The sequence below is a fragment of the Microcaecilia unicolor genome, chromosome 7, assembly GCF_901765095.1.
Source record: "Microcaecilia unicolor chromosome 7, aMicUni1.1, whole genome shotgun sequence".
NCBI classification, from domain to species: Eukaryota; Metazoa; Chordata; class Amphibia; order Gymnophiona; family Siphonopidae; genus Microcaecilia; species Microcaecilia unicolor.
In genome coordinates this window covers 83,941,152-83,969,071 of record NC_044037.1, presented here as the reverse complement: position 1 = coordinate 83,969,071, position 27,920 = coordinate 83,941,152, and the positions used below count along the sequence as shown (strand labels likewise).

The window sequence follows — 27,920 nt, the reverse complement described above, 5'->3', positions numbered from 1 at the left end:
TTCCATCTTCAATCTCTTCCTAAAATCTTTTGGGTCAATATTCAGCCAGCAGCATTCAGGGTTCTTTAAACGCTGACCATTACCAGCTAAATTTGACCTGGATATTCAGTGCTGGGTCCTGGGATCTCTTAGGGAGAGGAGGCAATAGTGAATGCTGAAGATGGGCAGACTGGATGGGCCTTTTGGCCCTTGTCTGCTGTCATGTTTCTGTTTTTCTATCTGGGTCTTCAGAGGTGCCTAGGTGTTATGCAGGCAACGGATGGGCAGACTGGATAGGTCTGCCTTCATTTTTCTATGTTTCTGTGTTTAACAGTGATATTCAATGCTGTACCCGCATAACCAGGGGCGTAGTCAGACCTCGGCAGGAGGGGGGCCCAGAGCCCGAGGTGGGGGGCACAGTTTAGCCCGCCGCCGACCCTCCCCCGTCGCCACCGCAAGGTACCTTTGCTGGTGGGGATCCCCAACCCCCACCAGCTGAAGTCTTCTTCAGTGCTGGTCTCCGGCGCGTTCGCTGATCTGTTTCTGTGAGTCCTGACGTCCTGCATGCACGTGTGCAGGGCGTCAGGAGTCAGGACTCACAGAAACAGATCAGCGAACGTGCCAGAGACTGGCGCTGAAGAAGAGAGGGCCAGGGCTAAATCTGTGGGGGCCCTTGCACCCACCTAGCTACACCCCATGCGCATAACTAACTGGGCAAAGTTAGGACTTTCTTACATAGTAACATAGTAAGTCACAGCAGATAAAAGACATGAATGGTCCATTCAGTCTGCACAACATTCACATTCGTTATCGATTCAAGATTAAATCAGCAATGAACGTGATACTATAAACTTGATCGTGATCTTTCTTTGGTGTTTTTGGGACATAAACCATAGAAATCTGCCAGGCTCTGTCCTTACGTTCCAACTTCTGGAGTTGCCATCAAAGCCCTTTCCAGCCTATCCAAATCCGTCTTGTCATTTGTGGGGCACAGACTGTAAAAGTCTGCCCGGCACTGTCCTCACGTTCCAAATCGTTGGAGTTTCTGTCAAAGCTCTCTCCAGCTCATCCTACATTCAGATTGCTATATTTGGGAGTCAGACCAGCCAGCACCGGACTTGGTTGATACAGCCAGAGTTGCCATCTAAGCACCACTTTTTTTTTTTGTTTGTTTGTTACATTTGTACCCCGCGCTTTCCCACTCATGGCAGGCTCAATGCGGCTTACATGCTTGACATGCAAACACCTATGCAGCCCTTTAGATTTTTTTTTTTTTAATATACCATTCATTTTCTAATTAGAGATCCTCTGTGTTTATCCCTTGCCTTTTTATTTGTTACATTTGTACCCCGCGCTTTCCCACTCATGGCAGGCTCAATTTTTTTAATTCCGCCACAGGTTTTTTTCTCCACCACCTCCCTCAGCAGGGCATTCCAGGCATCAACCACCCTCTCCGGGAAAAGAATTTTCTGACATTACTCCTTAATACAGTATGTAATGGCCGGTTCTATGTGGGCACAGGCACTGAATATTGCAGGTGCTTAACCCCTTATAATTCAGTTCTAACATTTATTTATTAGGATTTATTTGCCGCCTTTTTGAAGGCGGTGTACAGTAACATAAAAGCAGATGGTAATTTATTTCAGAGATAAGGGCCCTGATACATAGAAGTGGCATGCCATGTATATTGCAAACAAATAATGAGCATTGGCAGGAAAATCAAATAGCCTTTTTGAGGTGAATGCAGTTGAATAACGGGTATAATCATATAGGGGTCATTTTACTAAGGTGCGCTGAAAATGGGCTGCGGTAGTGTAGGCGCATGTTGTAGACGCGAGCATATCCATTTTTCAGCGCACCTGTTTTGGGTCTGAGACCTTACCGCCAGCCATTGGCGTAGTGGTAAGGTCTCTTGCGTTAACCGTCCGGTAATTGCCTATGCATGTCAAGTTGGAGTTACCCGCCCAATTTTTGCCACGTGCCAGAAAATAAAATATATTTTCTGGCGCACGTAGCGGACATGCATCACAGATGAAATTACCACACGGGCCACGCGGTAGCTGGGTGGTAACTCCAAATTGATGCATGTTGGGCGTGCGTAGGCACCTATGCAGCTTAGTAAAAGGACCCCTTAGTTATGTCATTGGTTACTTGGGGACAAGCTTATGTACTGCCTTAAAAACCACATACAAAAGCTTGACCTGAATGTGTTTTCTAACTGGCAACCATGCACTCTCCTACCTGCTCCAGTCAGGATTTTTGCTGCTGTATTTTGTATAATTTACAGGCCTGCCAATTGATGCTTTTGAAGCCTTCACTTAAGAAAGTTACAGTAATCTAATTTAGACAAGACAGGGGAGTAAGCAGCAGACCTCTGATCTTGTGCCTAAACATCAGGAGGCTAGGTTACAAATTTGCATTATAAGGAAAGGGGTCAAGGGGTATGAACAAATTAACCCTTAATGGAACTAAAGGAGGGGAGGGAATAGGGAGTAAATGATTGGACAAGACGACAAACACATTCCAGGACCTTTGAAACATTGACAACTGAATTATATTGCGAGGTCTTCTGGTCCAAATTATGTAATACTGAAAGCTTTTTTGAAAAGGTATGTTTTCAAGGCTTCCTTAAAATTCATAAGAGAGCTCAACCGAAGGTTCTGGGGTATGAGGTTCGATTCCATTGAGTAGGGGCAATCATGGAAAAAACAGGTTGATCTGTCACGATGTGAATGGATCTGCAAATGAGAAGGAATAATAAGTAGATATTGATTAGAAAAATGCAAAGAGTGACCTGGCATATAAGGGAGAAATGATATGAACAGAAACTGTGGGACTCCAGAATGGAAAATTTGATGTGTTAACTCTAGAATCTTGAATGTGATACGTGATTGGATAGTGAACCAATGTTAGGACCTCAAAAGAGGGGTATCACTATCATATTTCTTAGCCCCATGAATAAGCTTAACTGTGGTATTTTGGATTAATTGTAGACAATGTAGCTGGTAAAAGTGGAAGACCATGAAAAAAGAAAATCACAATAGTCAAGGTGGGAGATTACTAAAGCATGTATTGGCAAGTGAAGAGACTGTAAATCAAAAAGTGATCTGCCTCAAGGTAAACAAAATGACTTTTGCATGACAAAGATATGTTGAGAAAAAGACAGACTATTATCGACTACCACTCCAAAGATTTTGACAGAATCCTTCAGTGGGATAGACAAACCACAGAGCGAAGGAGAACACAAGAGACCAAGGGGCTCATTTTTGAAAGAGAAAAACGTCCAGTGTCATAAAGCACCATTTGGATGGATTTCTTCTCAAAAAGTCCAAATCAATATTTTTTAAACCTATTTTTGCAGACGTTTATCTATGTATTTTGTCTGCAATGCGTCCAAATCACAAAGGGTGATTCAAAGGCAGGGTTAGAGTGGGCTTAGGGCATGCCTAATGTTTTACAGCCATAATGGAACAAAATGCAAATGCCAAGGGCGAAAACTTGAATGTTTTGGTCTAGACCTGTTTTTATAACAAGGCACAAAAAGGTGCCATAAATGACCAGATGACCACTGTAGGGAATCAGGGACCCCCTCCCACCCCCCCAAAATGTGAATAAAAATAGTATTCACCAGCCTCAGATGTTATATCCAGATCCAGTAGGGCAGCATGCAGGTCCCTGGAGTAGTGTAGTGGTGGGTGCAGTGCACTGTAGACAGATGGACCTAGGCCCATACCTCCCCCTACCTGTTACACTTGTGTTGGAAACTGTGAGCCCTCCAAAACTCATCAGAAACTCACTTTGCCCACATATAGGTGTCCCCTTCACCTTTGAGGGCTATTGTAATGATGTACAGTTTGGGGTAGTGGGTTTTGGGTGGGTTTTGGAGGGCTCAGCAGACAAGATAAGGGAGCAATGGTAAGATGTATACCTGGGAGCATTTATATGAAGTCCATTGCAGTGCCCCCTAGGGTGCCCTATTGCTCTCCTGGGATGTCTAGGGAACCAGTCTGCTAAAAATGCTGTCCCCTCCTATATCACAATGGCTTGTTTTTCTACATTTTTCACTTGAAGGGTTTTTTTTTTTTTAGTGGCCTGAAAAAATAAACTCATAGAGCACAAAACCTTATTACAAACGGCATTTTTAAAAAGAAATGTTTTGAGGTTTTGAAAATGGCCATATTTCCCATTCGGAGTTTGGACGTTTAGCGCAAAACGTCCAAAGTCTGACATTGATGTCATATCAAAAATGTTCCTCTAAATGGACTAATTAAAGGGGAAAAAAATACTGAAACCTTAGAGAGTTTCAGAGTAATTGAATGAATATTTGACAGAGAACGGTTTTCAAGTGGAAAAAGTCATCTGCATAAATGTAAAAAGTAGAGCTGTACCGAATATCATAGTTTACTATTTGGCTGAATATGAAAAATGGGCATTGGGCTTTAACATAACAAATAATAAAAGAAGCAACATGAAATCAGAGATCAAGTGTTTATTTCAGTAGGATTTAGCACAGTAGAGCCCCAGATTATTCGCATTTGGACTTAAATCTCTATTTGGCCGAATACAAATAATGAATTCGGGGTTGAATCTAATACAGCTATTTGGTACAGCCCTAGTAAAAAGTGATACAATTGCAAAAGGAGTGCAAGTGGAGTGGAGGAGTGGCCTAGTGGTTAGAGCACTGGTGTTAACATTTAGAAGTGGCCAGTTTAAATCCCACCAGTGTTGCTTGTGATTTTGGGCAAGTCACATAACCCTCCATTGCTTCAGGTACAAAATTAGATCGTGAGCCCTCCAGGGACAGAGAAATGCCCAGTGTACCTGCATGCAACTCACCTTGAGCAACTACTGGAAAAGGTGTGAGCAAATCCAAATAAATATTAAGTGGGAAAAGAAATATATTGAAGAGAATAGGCCCAAGGACAGACTCCTGTGGTACACCAAGAGGAACAGGCACAGAGATTTTGCCACTGCTCCCAAAATGCTCTTCCAGAGAGGTAGGATCTAAACCAATATAAGACAGTGTTAGTGGAGGAATGGCCTCGTGGTTAGGGTGGTGGACTTTGGTCCTGGGGAACTGAGGAACTGAGTTCGATTCCCACTTCAGGCACAGGCAGCTCCTTGTGACTCTGGGCAAGTCACTTAACCCTCCATTGCCCCATGTAAGCCGCATTGAGCCTGCCATGAGTGGGAAAGCACGGGGTACAAATGTAACAAAAAAAAATACCCACAGATTCCAAATAATTGAAAGAATGTCATGATCAATCAGATCAAATCACTGAGGTCAAGTGAAACGAGAAGAACCTCCTGGCCCTTATGACTAGGGTGAATGAAATTAGAGTGCAAGAGGAGTGAGTTCAATGCTGTGCTGTACTGTACATGAAAGCCAGTCTGGCATAGATGTAAAACATTGGTCCTGTCAAGGATTAAGAGTGGATGTAGGAAATTAAAGATAGACTAATTCGTTTCACAGCCCTTACGCCCATTATATTTATTTATTTATTTTAGCACATTTATATCCCACATTTTCCCCCACATGTGAGCAGGCTCAAAGTGGCTTACAATGTACCGATTAGGCTATCGCCAGACCAGTGGTGAAACAATTACAATTAAGTTAGATAAGAAAGAATAGAATATCAGAGCCCCGAGTCAGAATCCGCGGACGCTAGCTTGATATGGTACTAGGCTTGGGCCCTAAGTGGTCCATGCCTGTGGTGGTTGGGTGCCAGGTCTCCATTTCCCTCCTCCTTCCCCACACACACACTCTGGGGCCCCGTTAAGTGCTAGGCAAAAAAAAGAAAGAACAAAGAGACAGTCCACACCAGACTCAGAGAAGTGAGTAGGAGGAGAGTGGGGAGCCTGCTGAGTCCTGGGATTCAGTCTTCAGGCAGGCTCTGGGGATGTGCAGGTTTGTGCTCACTGGTCATGTCTGATGAATAGCCTCTACCAGGAATATCTGCATATACACAAATGCCCATATTTACATATTTGCATTCTTGGCACCTAAATATTGGTGCCCACTTATAGAGTTATCTCTTTTAAGGCTCCTGTTTACTAAACTGTGGTAAAATTGCATGTTGCTGGAGCAGCCTGATCTTTTTTGGCAGTACCACAAGACTACCACTAGGAGTCAGCGACCACCTCTCTGGTTGATAGCAGGGGGAATTGAGGTGGAGGGGAATGAGCATTTAAAAAAAAAACTTGTGGCCTCCTTTGCATTCTTGGGAGTATAATTGATTCCAGTTAGTTGGCAAATGCCCCTGGTGAAACTTAACACCTCGTAATATTTTAGCTTTCAGCGAATTACCCAGCTTGTGAAGTTTAATATAAGCTGCATTGTTTATTTTGCATAATAATGAGCTGCTTTGCAGTTCTATATTATTTAGCGTGTGTTGTGTAAAAAAAAAACAGAGTCCCATGTTAAGCTGTGCTATTCGCAAGTAGTGCATGTTACTGCCTAAACACTGCTTAAGAAGGCCCCCGAGATGTACCTTGAACAAAGGAGGGTGAAGTGACTTGCCTAAGTTGAGCTTTAATGGGATAAGAATTCAGGTTCTGTGAAAAGATGGGATGGGCAGATTGTGTGACAGAGAGGCTTGGGAGATGGAGATGTGTGAAAGGAGACTGGAGGAAAGGGAGTATATGAAAGAGGAGCTGGGGGAAGATAGATGAGGCTAGAAGGAACAGAAAGAGAACTGTGTGTGGAGAGAGGAAGGAATTGAAAAAGGCTGTGGTTGAGAAGGAAGAGAGGGGGATGGTGATGTGATCCCCACAAGATCCCAGATATCACCACTCTCCTCGTTACCTATCCTTAGCATAAGAACATGAGAGGAAAAGGTGTGAGATAAATCCAAATATATCTAAAAGTCCTTCAAATTCAGCGTCCTACGTCTAACAGTGGCTTATCCAGGGCAGTAGAAAGTACCCAGTGGTTCCTAAAGAGTAGAGTTATTTCATGTTGGTCACTCTCAGGAATAAGTAGTGGCTTGCAAATCTACATGGCTAGTAATTGTTTAAGGACTTTTCCTTCGGGAACTTGTCCAAACCTCTTTTAAATATGCAAGATGCTTGGTCTTTCAAATTTTGCTCAAGCCAAATTCTCATCTGAGTTCCTTCAAGAGGGTGTGCCATGATTGTTGGGTTGCCATAGAAGAGTTCTTTTAATAAATTATTAAATAGGACTTCCCTTTGTTAAATTCATGTTAATTCCTCAGTAATTCTGTTTAAGCATAGCTTGTGCTGTATTGGCAGCCATCGAAATCAGGCCTCCTGATCGGTAGTTCCCTGGATCACACCCAGGACCCCTCCTTCTTATCCACCCTCGTCCCCAAGCCTCCCCCCCTTCCTTCCCTGAAATTTCCTACTCCTTCCCTCTCCCACATAAATACGTGAAACTTCTCACCCTTTAAACTCTCAAATTAACATTATGCAAAGCAAATATGGTGTTTCAGTTTGATTTACCTCCAAACCAGTTTTGTGAATAACACAATGTAAATACAGAGGACAGAGTGCTTGGAAAAGAGCCTGCTCAGAGCAAACTAATGGCTAGATTTCCTAAAAGATGCTAATGGGCATTAACATACTTTTATTTACCACAGGTCCTATTTCGTGCAATGGGATCTAATAACATATGCTAACAGCATTAGCACATGCTAACAAAATAGCATTAGTGCATGTTTTAAGTCTAGTCCTATGCAGTCCATTGTAGTAGACTTCAACATTTTGTGGAGCTGTATTGTATGCCAATTTGCAATTTCTAATTTATATATTGAGCATGTAGCAAAATAATACAGCAGAGCAAAAGATAATTGATACTTTATCCGCTTTCACCATAAGAGGATTGGACCGTGATGCCTCACTGATGTGCTCTGTTCTGTACCAGACTTGCCTGTCCCCCCTCCTGCGTCTCAGCCCCCAGCTGTTTTGAGGCTGGAAGAGAGAAGCAGCCTGTCTCAAGCTTCAGGGAAAGTTGCATGTCCCACACTGACCTCTCTCATCTGTGGTGGACAGAGAGAAAGTAGAATATGGCTTTTGAAATTAGGACCTATGTGGATATGGAGAGAAGATCATGTGTCTATAATCATTAACACCCCCTAACCAGGGGGAGAAGGGGACTCTTTGTCCATTAGTGTTCTTAGGTTAATCATATGCAGGGGCCCTATTCAGGTAACTATTCTCCCACCCCCTAGGGGGTGGGAGAATAGTTACCCACCCCCTACTTTAGTTTTCCATGGATATGCAGGCAGGGTAACTCAGCAGGGCCTCCCGCTCCCTTTTGCTTTTTACTTTACTGCCTGCCTTTTCTTTCTGACTCCAAACATTTCCTTTGTCCTTTCAGCACCTCCCCAGATCCCTATTCTCAGCTGATGAGAAGCCTGGGGGAACAGAGGGCCCGCCTCTCTGTTGGTTTATTTATTTATTTAGATGTTGCTCACACCTTTTTCAGTAGTAGCTCAAGGTGAGTTACATTCAAGTACACTGGAATTTCTCTGTCCCAGGAGGGCTCACAATCTAAGTCTGTACCTGAAGCAATGGAGGGTTAAGTGACTTGCCTAAGATCACAAGGAGCAGCAGCGGGATTTGAACCTGAACCGGCCACCTCTGGATTGCCACTCCTCCACTGATTGGCTGGTAACACAGCAGAAATGTAAAGGTGGAGGCACAGGAAATGGGTGTACCCTAGAACTGGGTCTGACTTCAAGTTTAGGCAGAGGTGGGGCTGGCTGGCCTCACCTGCTGGTGTGCCCTTTCTCTCTCTTACACACAAAACTGTTTTTCAAAGTAAAGCATTACAGATTCAGTGTAGCTTTGGAGACACTCTCTGGCCTTCCAATTTTTAATCTGATAACAGTCATTCACAAAGGAAAAATATTCAACATAAATGAATCTTTCACATGCTCATCTTCCAACGTGGTATATATCATTCAGTTTAAAAAAATGTAACGAAGGATGCTATATTGGAGAAACAGGCCAGATGCTTAAGACAAGATTCAATCTGCACAGACATCACATGAAGATAGCCGGTGCAGTCAGGTTCCCACCCCGGTGGGCCAGCATTTTACAAGACCAGGACACTGCACCAGTGATTTCATAGTTAGAATCCTGAAATGTAACTTTAAAACAATACAGGAACGTAAGACCTTTGAAGTCAGAATGATTGAATATTTTGACACCCAACAGACAGGACTTAACAAGGATCTGGGTTTTCTAGCCCATTATAAACCATTAAATTGTATTTCTCTGTTTATCACCCTCCTCTCCCCTACCCACAGCCATCCTGTTAGAATATCAATGAAATGCTTTGATGTCCCCATGCATACCTCCTACCCACCCCCACCCTGTCAGACTGTCAAAGTAATGCTTGGATGTCTCACTTATATATACTATCTGCTACCACATTTGCTTATTTCCGATCTGAGGAAGAAGGGCAACCTTCGAAAGCTAATCAAGAAATGTATTATGTCCAATAAAAAAGGTATCATCTTATTTTCTTTTCCATGTTTTATTTTGTTTGATTTCTATTGATAATCTGATAAATGAAGCTTGGAGGGCTTTCTCTGAGCACAAACAGATGTGGCCTTAATTTTATGTTTCAATAATTTTTATTGATGACACAAACCACAAAATTCTTTCAACATTCAATGTAAACAGAAACATTGTCCACCGTCATCAACTTTTTAAACTTTAATACAATGACTATCAAACACTAATCTTCTGATTAGGGACATCGAGTTAAACCAATTGGCATCTGTTCAAATAAAACGTTTATGTCCCTATAAATCAGTATCAAATGATCAGGTTAAACTTTGCCCCCCAATCCCCCTCCTTAGCCCTCCCATCCTCCCCTAGAACCACCCCACCCCTCTAAGCCCAACCAACCCTCCCTCCACCCCCACAAGGAACTTGAAATATCTTCCAGGAAAGAGGAAGCCTCTGTGAGATCAGTCTTCATTAAGAAGCATGCTTCGACCCTGTGGATGTAGAATCTGTACATACGGACCCCAAATGGCCAGGATGTTTTTCCTTTTCTTTGGTGAAGAACAAGATTCCCTTGCCTCCCGGGTCGCTAGTTGATGTACCTGATTCCTCCAATGCCAATATGCCGGAGGAACCGGTGACGTCCAACACTGCAATATACATTTCCGGGCAATCAGGCACATTTTACGAAGAAGCAGTGCTACATATTTATTGCAACCCCTGAAGGCTCCCGTTACATCCAATATTATCTGCTCTACTGGTCCCACTATCCGTATCAGTGGCGTAGCTATGTGGGGCCACGGGGGCCTGGGCTCCCATAGATTTGGCCCTGGACCCCCCTGCCGATGACCCTCTCGACCCCCCCTCCCGCCGCCAACCCTCCCCCGCCGTGGGCTACCTTTGCTGGTGGGGGACCCCAAGAGGACCTCGGCTGGCGGGGATTGGGGTCCCCAGCCAGCAAAGGTAGGCGGTGGCGGGGGAGGGTTGGTGGCGGGAGGGGGGGGGGGTCAAAGTTGGTGGTGGTGGTGGCGGGGGGGGGGGGTCGTCAATGGCCGGGGGGGGGTCAGCGGCGCCGGGGGGGGGGGGGCTAAAATGTGCCCCCTCACCTCGGGCTCTGGACCCCCCTCCTGCCGAAGTCTGGCTATTCCCCTGATCCGTATATGCAACTCTGTCTCCCAAAAGCATTGAATGGGATGCCAGAAGTCTTTTACTGCTGAACAACTCCAGAATAAGTGGGACAAAGTCCTGCAAATATCCCCACACTTCAAACACGATGGTTCCATCAGCTCTCCCATATGACACATTGGGGTGGGTGAGATATAACCCATATGTATCACCCTGTAAGCACATTTTCGTAAGCGTGCATCTGTAACAAGAGTGGGTATACGTGCAACTGAAACTGATATGTCCCAATGTGTCTTGTTCCCATCTACCTTTCAAAACTAAATAGTCTTTGTGTTGTTTCCATTTATTTAAGGCCTTGTATAATAGCGAAACTGAGATCTCCCCCTCTCTCAAGGACTGGAAAATTTCTCTAAGCTTTCCCCCTATTCTACTACTTAGCTGCTCACCGGAAAATGTTAAGATGTAGTGCGAAACCTGCTAATACGCAAATCTCGCTCCCCACGAGTCTCCTGTCTGTCGTATCAAATCTCTCTTCGAAATGGTCCACCCTCCCTCCATCAGTAAGTGTTCCAGACAGGTTATACCCTGATCAGCCCACTGCTTATAAATCTTATTAGTAAGCCCTGGCTGAAAATCACAATTACCCTGGAATGTGAAGAGGTCTGTAACATATGGATCACCCCCCAGATTCATCACCAGCACTTTCCACATGGCTCTCTTTGGGTTCAAAATTACACTCCTCCGTAACTTCAGGGGGAGCTGAGCTTGTCTATGGTGTAAAAGTGAGAAAAACTGATAAGGAGCATAATATGCTTTTTCCAAAATCTATTGGGGTATATATCTTAGTCTGAAGGCACCAGTCCCCTAAGTGTCGCAGTTGACAGGAGTAATTATTGCTTCATGTCTGGAAGACCCAAGCCTCCCTTCCCCCATCCTCCAATCAAATACGAAAACCTAACCCTTGGTTTCCTTCTATTCCAACAAAATCGGGAAATTAAACAGTTAAAGACTTTAAGGTCTCTTTGAAGCAACCAGAGGGGCAGTGTCTGCAAAAAATAAAGCCACTTGGGGAACACCACCATTTTCACTAAATTCACCCTACCTAACAAGGTCAAAGAGAGATCTCTCCAGCCCTCCACCAGTTTATGGGTATCCTCAAGTAACTTGGAAACATTTAGGCGATACAACTGTGACACATCCATAGGCAACAAAATTCCCAAATAATGAAATGACCCCCTCACCCAACGTAGAGGGAACTCTGTACCCCACTCCTGCTCTAGCTGATCTGAAGAGGACTAAGCCTCTGACTTCCCCAGATTCAACCACAAGCCAGCATAGTCCCCATATTCCTTTAGGATCTCCATTTACGCCGGCAACGATTCTCATGGTTGCGAAAGGTGTACTAATATATCGTCTGCAAAGGCTGCAACCTTGAAAGTCAGTGAGCCCACAGGTATTCCACACACCGACGGAGTAGCTACTATATCTCTCAGCAAAGAATCTAATGTCAAAACAAAAAGGAGTGGGGAGAGGGGACACCCCTTCCGTGTACCTCTGAAATTTTGAAAATCCTCTGATTCCAACCCATTATCGGAGATTCGCGCTCTAGGAGCTTTCACAGCCGACAGGAAACGTCCCGTAAAACCATATTTAGACAACGTAGCAAAAAGAAAGCTCCACTTCACCCGATCAAATGCTTTCTCAGCATCAAAGCTAACCAGGAGAGATTGTATTCTCTTCTGGTTGCAATATTCCAGTGAAGCTATGATTCTGTGAATATTTTTGGCCGCTGTGCATCCTCGTACAAAGCCCACTTCAGACTCATGCAACAACCTTGGTAGGATCTTTGCCAGACGGTTTGCCATTATTTTAGCTAGCAGCTTGGCCTCATAATTTAAAAGCGAGATAGGTCAATATGATTCCACTAGGGTTGGGTCTCTTCCTGGTTTAGGGATCACTATAATCTGGGCTATGTTCAACTGCACCGGTAGTTTTTCAGCCTGTATCATATAATCAAACATATTCGTCAGTGGGGACACAATTTCCTCCCCCATGAGTTTATAAAATTCCGCCTGATACCCATCTATTCCTGAAGCTTTTAAAAGGGAGCTCTAATCGCCAGCTGAACTTCTTCACGCACAATCTGTTGATTAAGCAAATCCCTTTCCGCCTGATGTAAACTCGGCAACGCTAAGTTATCTAAATAAAGACTGCCTGGCAGTCCCTCCTCTTCTACGGCACTATACAGACTTTGATTATAAGAGTGGAATAAGTCACAAATCTCTTGGTCAGTATTGACTGCAGAGCCCTGTCTCGTTTGCATAGTCAAGATTCTGGAGGAACCTTTCTTATCTGCTACTATTCGTGCCAACAGTCGTCCCCCCTTATTCTCATGTCTATACAGCATGTATTTATAATATGTTTGTGATTTAATGGCTCTCTGGTGTAATAGCTCATTCAATGGCACCTGGATTTCTATCACTTTCTGTTTGTCCTCTGCTGAGTGCGATTTACCAAATCTCCTCTGAGCTGTGCCTAACAAATGGCCCAGCCGGAGGATCTCTCGATCTCTGGCCTTCCTTTTATGGCTGGTGTAGCTAATAATTTCCCCTCTTAATACTGCCTTCGCGGTCTCCCAGTACAGTACAGGTACCGTTTCATGCTCTACATTATGAGATTTATATTCCTTCCAACATTTAGAGAGCACTTCCTGAAAGGCTTTCTTTGTATAATTCCACTGGAAAAACCCAACGCCAACCCCTCCCCACTGTCCCGCCTAGAGCACACTCCACCCAAACCCATGCATGATCTGAGATGATATAGGGCCCAATGTCAGATTTGGATATCGAACCAAAGATTTGCCTCGAGACCAATAAATAATCAATATGAGCCTGGGTGGAATGTGCCCGAGACAGGTGTGTAAAGTCTTTCTCCTGTGGGTGAAGCACCCACCAGACGTCCACTAGATCTAACTGTCTACATAAATTAGAAAGCCCTTTTCCCCCCTCGGAGGTCAATGCCTTCATGGGATGAGATTTATCTAACATGGGATCCAAAACGGCATTAAAGTCTCCTCCAGTGAAGACTGATGTCTTCTCAATGGCCAAAAGGTTTGAAATAATCATTTTGTAAAAACGACGGTCATATTAGTTAGGTGCATATACATTCCCTAGTACTAATTCCTGGCGTGCAATTATGGCCTTACAGAGTAAAAATCTGCCTCCAGGGTCTGCGTACGTCTAGTAGCGCTATAGAAATAAGTAGTAGTAGTAGTAAAAAGTGGGCTAATTTTGTCTGCTACTCCTTTCTTGAACAGAATGGCTACTCCACCCTTTTTTCCCCTGGGCCGCAAACAATTCCCCACCCACCAAGTTTTAAGTTTGGCATGTTCAGGTGCAGATAGGTGGGTCTTTTGCAATAATGCAATGTCAGTTCTATGCCGCTGAAGATGCTGTAATATTTTTGATCGTTTGATAGGGGAACTAATACCCCCTACATTCCAAGTTACCACCTTCAGAGTCTGCCCCCCCAATTAAGTCTAATTCTCATCAGTTGTAACATAACTAAATTTAAGAGGGGGCGCCCCAGCCTCCCCCCCCCTCGTAATCTCTCTGCTGGTGATCATTATTTCCTAAACTCCCCTGGGCGTACTGGCTATTTTGCCTCCTCCCGCATACTGAATTTGTGTCCCAAGTTCCTAGAGCCCTTCCCTGAATACCCCCTTCCCTTTCCCTTCCCTCTACCCATCTACCCACCCACCACCCCTAACCCCCCCCCCCAAACCCTTCTTTGGGGTTCCCTATATGGAACCATCATGTATAACACATCCCTCTATATCCAAGCAACAATAGCAGATGTGTCAACCTTTGTCGATAAACACAGTGTAGGAGAAGGAAAAAAAAAACCCAAAAACCTCCTCTTTATAAACATATATCATTTGTTTCATAATGGAGCTCCACTAGTCCAAGCAATATAGTGTCTTAAAGTAACTATTTCCAAGCTCCGCTAGTTATATTAAAGACCTTTCTTTAACCATGCAGTGTAATCAGGCCTGAGGTGATTGTTCCATTTATCCAAATGCCTCTGTATTTAGTCCCTCTCTCTTCAAGGCTCCAGGCCCACTTCTTTAGTAACCAACTAGATTTACCTCTCTGGTTCACCGCTGTTCTAAGGAGCAGAATTTCCATGGCCCCCGTGACCTCAGCTGCCACCTCTGCCACCCAGACCAATCCAACAGAGGAGGAGGACGGGCTCGCTGGGGCCGCCATCTTGTTGTCATACGATCTGATTTTTTTTCTGTCCCCTTATCACCCCTTTCGCAGCCATGGGTTTGCTAATAGAGTACAATAACAGCTGCTAGTGAGCTCCAGACACTTCACCAGCCCGTTTCTGCTAAAAATTATAAGGTTGAATCTACGTTTGAAGAGGGATTAGTGGTAGGATGGCAGGAGCGGAGTTTTCAGCAGCCGCTCCTGAACATGGCGTCATGTGACCTACCATGGCCTTAATTTTAAATAAAATGTGTTGGGGTGGGTGTAGGGGTAGCATGATTTTGATAAGTGCTGTTTGTGGTTTGAATTACCTCAGTAAGAATACTGACCTTTCATATCTGGAAACCACTAGGATCATAAACCTGGTGTGAATGTAATTTTGGTGCAGAATCTATTATCAAATAGATGTATCTGTATCACTAAACCGCAGGAACACTGGCAGTCTGCCAATTGAGGTGGAAGTCCATGAAGATAGATAGCTATATCCAGACTAGGGGATACTCAGTGCTGGCATTAACAGGGATGTAATCAGGTTAGAGGTTCCCTTATCAGAATTAAAATAGCTAACCATTTATGTATGTTCTATTTTTCACACTTATCCTCCCTCTTTATTATTTTCTGTCACCTTTCAAATATTTGAAAAGCAAGATTGATCTAATGATCCGAGATATTACGATTACCATCACATCTTTCTCCCCCTCCTCAAAACACCCTCTATCTCTTTTCAACTACTCAACTCCATTATGGAGGCTTAAAATTTTTTGTCTACTTTTCTCCAACAGGTTTTCCCTATCAACCCTATTCTTTCTATGTCCATGTTGTCTCTCAATCATTTAATCTTCTTCCATTTTCCTCTTTGGCTTCCTGAAACCCGTTTTTCTTCCAAACAGATCATTGTCTTCCAATGCTGAAAACTGGCTCCTACTCTTCTTCCTTGCATTCAAACATCAGGCCTATCTAGTGAACTTCATCATGCATAATTTCCTTGTCTGTCTTCTTGACAAGTTCTGTAGTGACAGTCCCCTGAAGTAAGCTTTACTAAAGTACTAACTAATCTCTTGACCTCTGTTCAGCTCTCATCCTCTGTGATGTGTCTGTTGCCTTTGATGCAGTTGACCAAAATCCTTCACGTTCTTGAATATCTTAGTTTTAACTTGGGCCTTTCTTAGTCTCCTCCAGAAGTTTCCGTCTTTGCCTTTGCTTGTTAGTTCTTGTTTCCATTTTCCCATGTTGTTGGAGATCCTGAAGGTTTGGTTCGGGACCACCACTTTTTTCTTTTTCTTTTAGTAAACCCTTCTCTTTAGGGTCTGCATTCATATGTTCTGCTTTGAATAGCGAGAGGAAATCCGCTGGTAAGCGGAGAACTCAAACGCCCCACGGTAAAGACAACAGAACACAAAAAGTGGGAGAGCGACCAAGGATACCAGAGACTGGAAGATGTTCTTCAAAACAAGATTTATTGGTGGTTTGAAGACTCGACACAATGTCGTGTTTTGGCCGTCAGGCCTTCATCAGGAGTCTGCTGTTGTAATGCTGTTGGATCCAACTGCATTACAAGCAGCGCGTGTAGCGGATTGACCAGACCACGCGGTATATATATATATATATATATATATATATATATTTTTTTTTTTTTTTTTTTTAAACAGTCTTTCTCAAGACTATCACGTTATATTTCGAAGAATCATCCTCATTACCATTGAGTTACTATCTGTGCAAGAGACTGCTGTGAAATTATCAAGGCGTTTATAAACATCACTCTTCTGCAGCACCTTGCACAGCAGACTCCTGATGCAGGCCTGACGGCCGAAACACGACGTTGTGTCGAGTCTTCAAACCACCAATAAATTTTCTTTTGAAGAACATCTTCCAGCCTCTGGTATCCTTGGTCGCTCTCACACTTTTTGTGTTCTGCTTTGAATACCACCCTCTCTCCCCATGGCTGATAATCTAAATCTTGATCTGTTCCAATCTGTCCAGTCACCAACTTCAGACTTTTTTTTAAATATTTTTGAAGGTGTCCTCATTGATTCAAAACTGCATATGTATTCTCTTCCCCCTATTCTCCCCCACCCTAAAAAAAGTAAATACATATAATATTTCCCTTTCCATCCCAGTTCATGGCACCACTATCCTCTAGATCTCCTAGGCTTGTTCTTCTGTTGTGTCCTTCCTCTCCTATACCGCCTGTTTACCCTTTAAATATATTTTTCCATCTTTCTCCCATATAGTCCAAATCTTTTCCCCCAAAATATTAGGGATGTGCATTATTAGTATGCATTAGCAGCTTGATGATCAGAAGCCCTGCGCTGTTCAAAATAGTTCTCTAAAATTAGCACCAGAACAGCGCGGGGCAATAATGCCCCTATGATCAGAGATAATAACATGCAAATTTAAGCACTCTATTAGCTCTGATCATAGGGGTACTTCTGCAGGAGGATTGTGCCTGGGCATACGCCCAAGGCACAATCCTCCTGCAGAAGTTGTTTGACAGTTTTGGGCTGTCAAAAAAAAATAAAAAGCCCAGACCTGTCAAACACCAATGCAATCTGGTCCTCCAGCCCACCTAACCACCCCGCCAGACAGAGGTCCTAGTGGTCTAGTTCCTCCCCAAACCCCTGCAAGAGACCTGACTTCGCCCCCCCCCCCTACCTGGTGGTCTAACGCACCCCCCACCTGGTGGTCTAGAGTAGAGGTCCTGAACTCCCCTATATCTTTACACAATGGAGAAGGGAGTAGCACTCCCTCCTCCTTCCAGCACCGCCTCCAAAATGGCAGCGCCTTGCTCAGTGCATCTTGGGATACGCTGGGCAAGGCTTCACTACCATATAAGGGAGAAACTCCTTATATGGTAGTGAAGCCCCACCCAGCACATTCCAGGATGCACTGGGCAGGGCGTCGCCATTTTGGCGGCGGCACTGGAAGGAGGAGGAAGTTCTAAAGGTATGGGAGGGGGTTCATGGACTCTAGATCACCAGGTGGGGGCTGGAGGTCCACCGGACCTCCATCCATCTTTTGTCAGGGGGGGTTGGGGTATGGTCTTTTGCTGGTGTGGGATGGGAGGCCTGCTTGCATGCAAATGCATGCTGGACAGGGCTCCCCATTCCTGCACAATGCTCTGTAAACCATAACGCCAGTTCCGAGGTGGCATAGGGTTTATAGCGGTAGAAGCACACTAGTTTGGTACGCTGCCTGCTGAGCATTGGGAAGGAGTACTAATGTCCCCATTTAGCATGCATTTGCATGCTATTAGCATTCAGAGCTGGCGAGTGCATTGTTACACACCGACTGATCTTGGGACGTAGGCAAACGCAAGCGTTTGTCCGGAGCTAATAGCCTCTATCATCCACGTTTGCCATTGGTCATCTGGGTCTCGGTTTGTTAGTGCCTCGTAAATTTAAGTGCATGTTAATCAATGTAACATGTGTTAAGGCTTTTTAACATGGACTAATTGACTTACCACCCTGTTTACTAAGCCACGCACTAATGCCGACATAGCCTTTTCACTTTGAATGAGGTATGTCAGCATTGCCGCATGGCAGCCGCTAGTGTGGCTTAGTAAACAGGGGGGGTTAATTAAATATTAAAATTTATAACCTGCTCCATCCTATAATTCTAGGTGGTTTACAATAAAACATATATAATAAGACTACAAACTCAACATAAAAGTATAAAACAATAACATAAATGTAATAAACAGAGACTTTGCATATTTATTTTAGTAATAAAAAAGTGAGTGGTGCAGAAATGTCCACAGCAGTAGAGGCCTGAACAAAAAATTGTGCTTTCACTTGTTTCTGAAACTGAATTATTGAGGTGATTTTATGCAGCTCCAATGGGAGAGTATTCTACAGTCTGGCACCCTCACTATAAAATATGGAGGAACGATATTCATTTAGTCTTATTTGGTGAAAAGAGGGAACGTCGAACAAAAATTTATTCACTGAACGCAGACTACAGGCAGCTCTGCATATCTTCAGAGAATCTGTGATTGCTAATGGAGCATCATTATTCAAGGTCTTGTGGATCAGAACTAATGTCTTTTAAGACACGAGACAAACCCCTCAAAAAGTCTGAAACTGGGAGGAGAAGGAAAGAAGGGAGCCCAAATGAGCGGATAATTTTTGCTCTGTGCACATCCCTATCTACTTGTACCTTGGCTAGTACTGCCCCGTTGTCTCTTTTATGGTCTGGTCAGATAATTGTGACCAGAATCTTATTAGGCTATGCTGCCTTAATTATAAACTAAAAATAGAAATATTTAGACAAAAATTAAACTGAACCCCCAAGGAAGCTAAATGTATTAGTCCAATATATTGGTATTATCTTATTTTCCATATTCGTTTTATTTCTATTTGTTAATTTGTAAAGCGGTGATTGGTACTTGTTAGGGTTTTTTAAAATTTACACCTGCTATCTTTATATTTTGCACAGTACTAGGGGACATACATCACTATCTCTGTTTCTGCGGTGTTGCATTGTATGCAAAATCTGGCTTCTTGGGGGTTCAGTTTTATTTCTGTCGATATATTTCTATTTTTATTTTGTGGTTACTTATTCTATACAAGATTAGGATGAAACTATATTCTGTGCCTGTTAAAAAGACATGGTTTTCTGTTGGCATTGAATGTGCAGGATCAATCTGTACTATTCTGGCTGGTTTGGTTTTACAACAGGTGTATTGATGTTCTAGTGCTCACTGCAGTGTTTCAGATGCTGCCTTTTCCTAGGTACACCCTTGTGTGACTCATGGAAATTACTGCTTATGGTATGGTAAAATTGCTCAGTAGGTCCTGAGTGACATTTCTTGTGTTTTGTATTAATTCTCAATATGCCTGGTACTGGATTGTGGAGAGGGGTATTAAAAAAAATGATCGGCCCCAGGTGTCAAATACCCTAGGTACGCCACTGTTTCTTTGACTGAATGGAGAAATTAGATGTTTTAGTTATTGAAATTGGAACAGTTAGGTGCAAAAAGAGGCTCTCCTAAAACGTGGAGAATATTCTAGCAAACTTGGTTCCCTGTATGGGAAGGAATTCCTCATAAAACTTGCAGTTATATATTGAATTTATGAAAATGGAGCTCCAGGGGAGGGGTGGGGGAGTGGGGTATACTGCTTGGGGGCTGGGTTTGGCAAATAACTGAATCAGTTGGGATCACCGTGAAGAGTTAACACGCGTAATCTGATATGTTATTTTCACCTACATGGAAGGGTGTCAGGAGTAAGACATATAGGGGTAATTTTCAAAACAGAAAAATTTGCTATACTGCTAATGCTCACTAGCAGGTCTTAGCAGGTCTCAGGATCTAGAACATACAAAGCCATGTGTTGCTCTGAAACGTTTATGAAATCCGAAGCCTTGTACCATCTGGACACTATAAAGTCTCCCGTGCATTAGAATATAGGATCAAATATTTGACCCCCTGTGGCTAAAAAATAACCCTAAGAGGCAGTCCGACTGGACCACTTCTCCAGAACATTCATCACCCCTGAGGTGCCAGAGGAATCCATTTGATGCAGATGCCTCAGTAGTTTCCAATGTGGTTAAAAAAAAGTTTGGAGTCAAATCATTGTGATTGGCCATTATGTGAGACCCAAAGTTGAGTTAGATACAATAAAGCAAATTTTATTCGCTTGGTGAATAGCGTTGAACATATTGGTGCAAATTCTCTGCGCCGAGTAGCCACTGCTGCAGAATAGGCTTGAAAACAGAGAACTTTTTTATTTACATAATTCAAATTTTTTTCCAGATCGTAGTGCTTGTAATATTGCTGATTTATGGGCATAATTGAGGACCCTCAGAATAACCACATGTGAGCAAGATCCCTCTGGGCTTTAGGGCCCAGCCTATAATCTCTCTTAACTTGAAATGGCCCATAATGAGTGTCCAACTGCACTGTTTGTGGAAACCATGCTTCTAGAAATCCTATCTGTTCTCCTTCAAGAGTCCTCTCTGTCTACCCCACTAAATGAAGATTATTTCTTCGAGCGCTGTTCTCAAGCTCATCAACCTTTTGTGTTAGGGCCTGGATCTGTTTGACACTTTTACTTTGTTTGGTCACTAAGATTTACAGCTTATCCTCCAGGTCACTCAATCTCTGCTGAGTATCATCCTGCTCCAACCCCAGGCTATCAATCCGTTCATGTGTTGAGTCAATATTATCAAAAACATTGTTGAAGTTTTTTAATCAATTGCTGCTTCAACTGCCGCTGACACCTCTGCAATAATTCCACGCTGAGCTTACCGAAGGGCTTGGAGGACTCCAGTGGCGTTCCTAGGGTGGCTGACACCCGGGGCGGATCGCCGATGCCCCCCCGGGTGCAGCGTGACCCCCACCCCCCAGCAAAAGGACACCCCCCCGGGTGTATTTTTACCTGCTGGGGGGGGGGGGTGCTGCGCGCCTGTCGACTTCGCTCGTTCCATGCTCCCTCTGCCCCACAACAGGAAGTAACCTGTTCCGGGGCAGAGGGAGCACGGAACGAGCGGAGCCGACAGGTGCGCGGCACCCTCCCAGCTGCGTGCACCCGGGGCGGACCGCCCCCACCGCCCCCCCCCCCTTGGTACACCACTGGAGGACTCAAAGCCATTGCCATCTTGGCCTTGGCAGGTTTGCCACATACCTGATCCTTTTGGATAGATTTCAATGCCATTTGAAGGCTATTTGCCTGCAAGACTCCAACAAACTAGCACCGCAGATATGTGATTTGTTTTACCAGCTAGGTAATCAATAGAAATCAAACAAAATAAAACATGGAAAAGAAAATAAGATGATACCTTTTTTATTGTACATAACTTAATATATTTCTTGATTAGCTTTCGAAGGTTGCCCTTCTTCGTCAGATCGTAAATAAGCAAATATGGTAGCTGATAGTATATATAAGTGAAACATCCAAGCATTACAATGACAGTCTAGCAGGGTGGGGATGGGTAGGAGGTATGCATGGGGACATCAAAGCATTTCATTGATAGTCTAACAGGATGGGTGTGGGTAGGTGAGAGGAGGGTGATAAACAGAGAAATACAATTTTATGGTTTATAATGGGCTAGAAAACCCAGATCCTTGTTAAGTCCTGTCTGTTGGGTGTCAAAATATTCAATCATTCTGACTTCCTGTATTGTTTTAAAGTTACCTTTCAGGATTCTTACTGTGAAATCACTGGTGCAGTGTCCTGGTCTTGTAAAGTGCTGGCCCACAGGGGTGGGAACCTGACTGGCACCAGCTTTCTTCATGTTATGTCTATGTAAATTAAATCTTGTCATAAGCATCTGGCCTGTTTCTCCAATATAGCATCCTTCCTTACATTTTTTACACTGAATGATATATACCACATTACAACTTCAGTCTGGTGTGAGAAAACTGAGAGGAAATAATGAATTAGTGAAACAGCAGAGCCAAGCCGTTCAGCGTTTGCTCAGTAACATGGCGCCACCGGAAGTCAAAAACACAGTTTAATTATATTTCTCCGAGGACAAGCAGGCTGCTTGTTCTCACTGATGGGTGACGTCCACGGCAGCCCCTCCAATCGGAATCTTCACTAGCAAAGTCCTTTTCTAGCCCTCGCGCGCCTGTGCGCACCGCGCATGCGCGGCCGTCTTCCCGCCCGAAACCGGCTTGAGCCGGCCAGTCTTCTTTTGTCCGCACTCGGTACGGTCGTTTTTTCGCCGTGTCGAGCCCCGGAAAGTCGACCTCGTGCGTCCTTTTCTTCGACGTGTTTTTTCTTCGGAAAATCCTTAAACTGTTCGGGAAGTGCTTCGGAAGCCCCTTCGGGTTTCGTTTTGCCCCTTCCCGTTTTTTCAGATTTTGCCCCGGTAAGTTTTCTTTCGTCGTTGGGGTAGGCCTCACTTAGGCCTCGGTCGCAATTTCTCTCTAACTTTTTCTGGTGCCATTTTCGTCATTTCGACTTTTGATTTCGCCGGCGTGATTTTTCCGCCCATGACATCGAAGCCTTCCAGCGGCTTCAAGAAGTGCACCCAGTGCGCCCGGGTAATCTCGCTCACTGACAGGCACGCGTCGTGTCTTCAGTGTCTGGGGGCCGAGCAACGCCCTCAGGCCTGTAGTCTGTGTTCCCTTTTGCAAAGGCGGACTCAGGTAGCGAGATTGGCCCAGTGGAACGTTTTGTTCTCGGGCTCTTCGTCGGCATCGGCACCGGGGGTATCGTGTGCATTGACGTCTTCAGCGTCCAGAGCTTCATCCTCGGCCGCCAGTGCATCGAGTGCATTGAGGCATCGGCCCTCTGCATCGGCGCCGAGACATCGGATAGCTGCATCGACGTCGGTGGTACCGGGACCTCGTCTGCTGATGTCGTCGGACGGTGGTGCATCGTCTGGAGTGCAGGTGAGGGCTGTCCATTCCCCTGCTGGTGGCGGTGAGCCTTCGGGTGGGTCTCCCCCTACCCTGAGGGCTCCTGCGGTACAGCCCCCCCGAGACCGACCTCCTAAGGCCTCGGCCCCGAGGAAGCGACGGCTGGATTCTACGTCCTCCTCGTCGGTACCGGGAAGCTCCGGTGACATGCTTCGTTCCAAAAAGTCGAAGAAGCATCGTCACCGGTCCCCTTCCTGTGTCGGTACCGAGAGCTCTGGGTCGCCGAGGGAGTCGGCACCCAGCAGGCATCGGCACCGAGAGGACCGCTCACCCTCTGTTCAGGAGGTGTCGATGCGCTCCACTCTGGACAGCCCGGAACAGCCTCCACGCCCGGAACAGGTTCTGACGTCGACGCCTGCATCGACTTCCATGCCTTTCTCTGCAGCCGCTCTGAATGAGAGCCTCCGGGCCGTTCTCCCAGAGATTCTGGGAGAGCTGTTGCGCCCTACCCCTCCGGTACCGGCGGTGCTTGCGCCACCGGTACCGTCGAGCGTGGCGCCGGCTGGCCCATCGCCCGAGGTGAGGTCTCCGGCATCGGTGCCGCGTGCGGTGCCGGCTGCCGTCGCCTCCCAGGAAGGCTCCTCGACTACGTCGGCGGAGGGAGCTTCGCCGATGCAGGCGAGGGAGTCTACCTCTCGACGCCCCCATCGTGGACGTGGCTCCACGGAGTCGAGTCGGGCACGGTTGCAGACACAGGTCCGTGAACTTGTGTCTGACACCGAGGGTGAGGCCTCGTGGGAAGAGGAAGAGGACCCCAGATATTTCTCTGACGAGGAGTCTGAGGGTCTTCCTTCCGATCCCACTCCCTCTCCTGAAAGACAGCTTTCTCCTCCTGAGAGTCTGTCTTTCGCTTCCTTTGTCCGGGAGATGTCTACGGCCATCCCCTTCCCGGTGGTTGTGGAGGACGAGCCCAGGGCAGAAATGTTTGAGCTCCTGGACTATCCTTCTCCACCTAAGGAAACGTCCACTGTTCCCTTGCACCATGTCCTAAAAAAGACATTGCTTGCGAACTGGACAAAACCTTTAACTAATCCCCACATCCCCAAGAAGATCGAGTCCCAGTACCGGATCCATGGGGACCCAGATCTGATGCGCACCCAGTTGCCTCATGATTCTGGAGTTGTGGATCTGGCCCTAAAGAAGGCTAAGAGTTCTAGGGAGCATGCTTCGGCGCCCCCGGGCAAGGACTCTAGAACCTTAGACTCCTTTGGGAGGAAGGCCTACCATTCTTCTATGCTCGTGGCCAAAATTCAGTCTTACCAGCTCTACACGAGCATACACATGCGGAACAATGTGCGGCAGTTGGCGGGCTTGGTTAATGCGCTCCCCCCTGAGCAAGCCAAGCCTTTTCAGGAGGTGGTCAGGCAGCTGAAGGCGTGCAGAAAATTCCTGGCCAGAGGGGTGTATGACACCTTTGATGTTGCGTCCAGGGCCGCTGCTCAAGGTGTGGTGATGCGCAGGCTCTCATGGCTGCGTGCCTCCGACCTGGAGAATAGAATCCAGCAGCGGATTGCGGACTCGCCTTGCCGTGCGGATAACATTTTTGGAGAGAAAGTCGAACAGGTGGTAGAGCAGCTCCACCAGCGGGACACCACATTCGACAAGTTCTCCCGCCGGCAGCCTTCAGCCTCTATCTCTACAGGTAGAAGAGTTTTTGGGGGAAGGAAGACTGTTCCCTACTCTTCTGGCAAGCGTAGGTACAATCCTCCTTCTCGACAGCCTGCGGCCCAGGCTAAGCCCCAGCGCGCTCGCTCTCGTCAGCAGCATGCGACTCAGCAAGGCCCCTCGGCTCCCCAGCAAAAGCAAGGGGCGAGCTTTTGACTGGCTCCAGCAGAGCATAGCCGCCATCCATGTGTCAGTGCCGGGCGACCTGCCAGTCGGAGGGAGGTTGAAAGCTTTTCACCAAAGGTGGCCTCTCATAACCTCCGATCAGTGGGTTCTCCAAATAGTCCGGCAAGGATACACCCTCAATTTGGCCTCAAAACCTCCAAATTGTCCACCGGGAGCTCAGTCTTACAGCTTCCAGCACAAGCGGGTACTTGCAGAGGAACTCTCCGCCCTTCTCAGCGCCAATGTGGTCGAGCCCGTGCCATCCGGGCAAGAAGGGCTGGGATTCTATTCCAGGTACTTCCTTGTGGAAAAGAAAACAGGGGGGATGCGTCCCATCCTAGACCTAAGGGCCCTGAACAAATATCTGGTCAAAGAAAAGTTCAGGATGCTTTCCCTGGGCACCCTACTTCCCATGATTCAGGAAAACGATTGGCTATGCTCTCTGGACTTGAAGGATGCCTACACACACATCCCGATACTGCCAGCTCACAGACAGTATCTGCGATTTCAGCTGGGCACACGTCACTTCCAGTACTGTGTGCTACCCTTTGGGCTCGCCTCTGCGCCCAGGGTGTTCACAAAGTGCTTGGCTGTAGTCGCAGCAGCACTCCGCAGGCTGGGGGTACACGTGTTCCCATATCTCGACGATTGGCTGGTGAAGAACACGTCCGAGGCAGGAGCCCTGCAGTCCATGCAGATGACTATTCGCCTCCTGGAGCTACTGGGGTTTGTGATAAATTACCCAAAGTCCCATCTTCTCCCGGCGCAGAGACTCGAATTCATAGGGGCTCTGCTGGATTCTCGGACGGCTCGCGCCTATCTCCCAGAGGTGAGAGCCAACAACTTGTTGTCCCTCGTCTCGCGGGTGCGAGCGTCCCAGCAGATCACAGCTCGGCAGATGTTGAGATTGCTGGGCCACATGGCCTCCACAGTTCATGTGACTCCCATGGCCCGCCTTCACATGAGATCTGCTCAATGGACCCTAGCTTCCCAGTGGTTTCAAGCTGCTGGGGATCTAGAAGACGTGATCCACCTGTCCACGAGTTTTCTCGAATCCCTGTATTGGTGGACGATTTGGTCCAATTTGACTCTGGGACGTCCTTTCCAAATTCCTCAGCCACAAAAAGTGCTGACCACGGATGCGTCTCTCCTGGGATGGGGAGCTCATGTCGATGGGCTTCACACCCAAGGAAGCTGGTCCCTCCAGGAACGCGATCTACAGATCAATCTTCTGGAGTTGCGAGCGATCTGGAACGCTCTGAAGGCTTTCAGAGATCGGCTGTCCCACCAAATTATCCAAATTCAGACAGACAACCAGGTTGCCATGTACTACGTCAACAAGCAGGGGGGCACCGGATCTCGCCCCCTGTGTCAGGAAGCCGTCAGCATGTGGCTCTGGGCTCGCCGTCACGGCATGGTGCTCCAAGCCACATATCTGGCAGGCGTAAACAACAGTCTGGCCGACAGATTGAGCAGGATTATGCAACCTCACGAGTGGTCGCTCAACTCCCGAGTGGTGCGCCAGATCTTCCAAGCGTGGGGCACCCCCTTGGTGGATCTCTTCGCATCTCGAGCCAACCACAAAGTCCCTCAGTTCTGTTCCAGGCTTCAGGCCCACGGCAGACTGGCATCGGACGCCTTCCTCCTGAATTGGGGGGAGGGTCTGCTGTATGCTTATCCTCCCATTCCTCTGGTGGGGAAGACTTTGTTGAAACTCAAGCAAGACCGAGGCACCATGATTCTGATTGCTCCTTTTTGGCCGCGTCAGATCTGGTTCCCTCTTCTTCTGGAGTTATCCTCCGAAGAACCGTGGAGATTGGAGTGTTTTCCGACCCTCATCACGCAGGACGAAGGGGCTCTTCTGCATCCCAGCCTCCGGTCCCTGGCTCTCACGGCCTGGATGTTGAGAGCGTAGACTTTGCCTCTTTGGGTCTGTCAGAGGGTGTCTCCCGCATCTTGCTTGCTTCCAGGAAAGATTCCACTAAGAGGAGTTACTTCTTTCTATGGAGGAGGTTTGCTGTCTGGTGTGACAGCAAGGCCCTAGATCCTCGCTCTTGTCCTACACAGACCCTGCTTGAATACCTTCTGCACTTGTCTGAGTCTGGCCTCAAGACCAACTCTGTAAGGGTTCACCTTAGTGCAATCAGTGCATACCATTACCATGTGGAAGGTAAGCCGATCTCGGGACAGCCTTTAGTTGTTCGCTTCATGAGAGGTTTGCTTTTGTCAAAGCCCCCTGTCAAGCCTCCTACAGTGTCATGGGATCTCAATGTCGTTCTCACCCAGCTGATGAAACCTCCTTTTGAGCCACTGAATTCCTGCCATCTGAAGTACTTGACCTGGAAGGTCATTTTCTTGGTGGCAGTTACTTCAGCTCGTAGAGTCAGTGAGCTTCAGGCCCTGGTAGCCCAGGCCCCTTACACCAAATTTCATCATAACAGAGTAGTCCTCCGCACTCACCCTAAGTTCTTGCCAAAGGTTGTGTCGGAGTTCCATCTGAACCAGTCAATTGTCTTGCCAACATTCTTTCCCCGTCCTCATTCCTGCCCTGCTGAACGTCAGCTGCACACATTGGACTGCAAGAGAGCATTGGCCTTCTACCTGGAGCGGACACAGCCCAACAGACAGTCCGCCCAATTGTTTGTTTCTTTTGATCCCAACAGGAGGGGAGTGGCTGTGGGGAAACGCACCATATCCAATTGGCTAGCAGATTGCATTTCCTTCACTTACGCCCAGGCGGGGCTGGCTCTTGAGGGTCATGTCACGGCTCATAATGTTAGAGCCATGGCTGCGTCGGTAGCCCACTTGAAGTCAGCCTCTATTGAAGAAATTTGCAAAGCTGCGACGTGGTCATCTGTCCACACATTCACATC

At 46.3% G+C, this 27,920-nt stretch overlaps 1 protein-coding gene across 5 annotated transcripts in view; it reads left to right on the top strand.

The window, feature by feature from the left end:
* The window catches only part of KLF8 (Kruppel like factor 8), a 283,965-nt gene that overhangs the window by 127,705 nt on the left and 128,340 nt on the right, over positions 1-27,920 (top strand). For 3 of the 5 annotated variants that reach the window (XM_030210143.1, XM_030210145.1, XM_030210146.1), the window contains exon 2: positions 2,973-3,096. The exons of the other annotated variants lie outside the window; for them this stretch is intronic. In XM_030210143.1, the coding sequence (XP_030066003.1) occupies positions 3,001-3,096 (96 nt within the window). In that variant the 5' untranslated portion in view covers positions 2,973-3,000. The remainder of the gene's footprint in view (positions 1-2,972; positions 3,097-27,920) is intronic. 5 annotated transcript variants of the gene reach the window in all.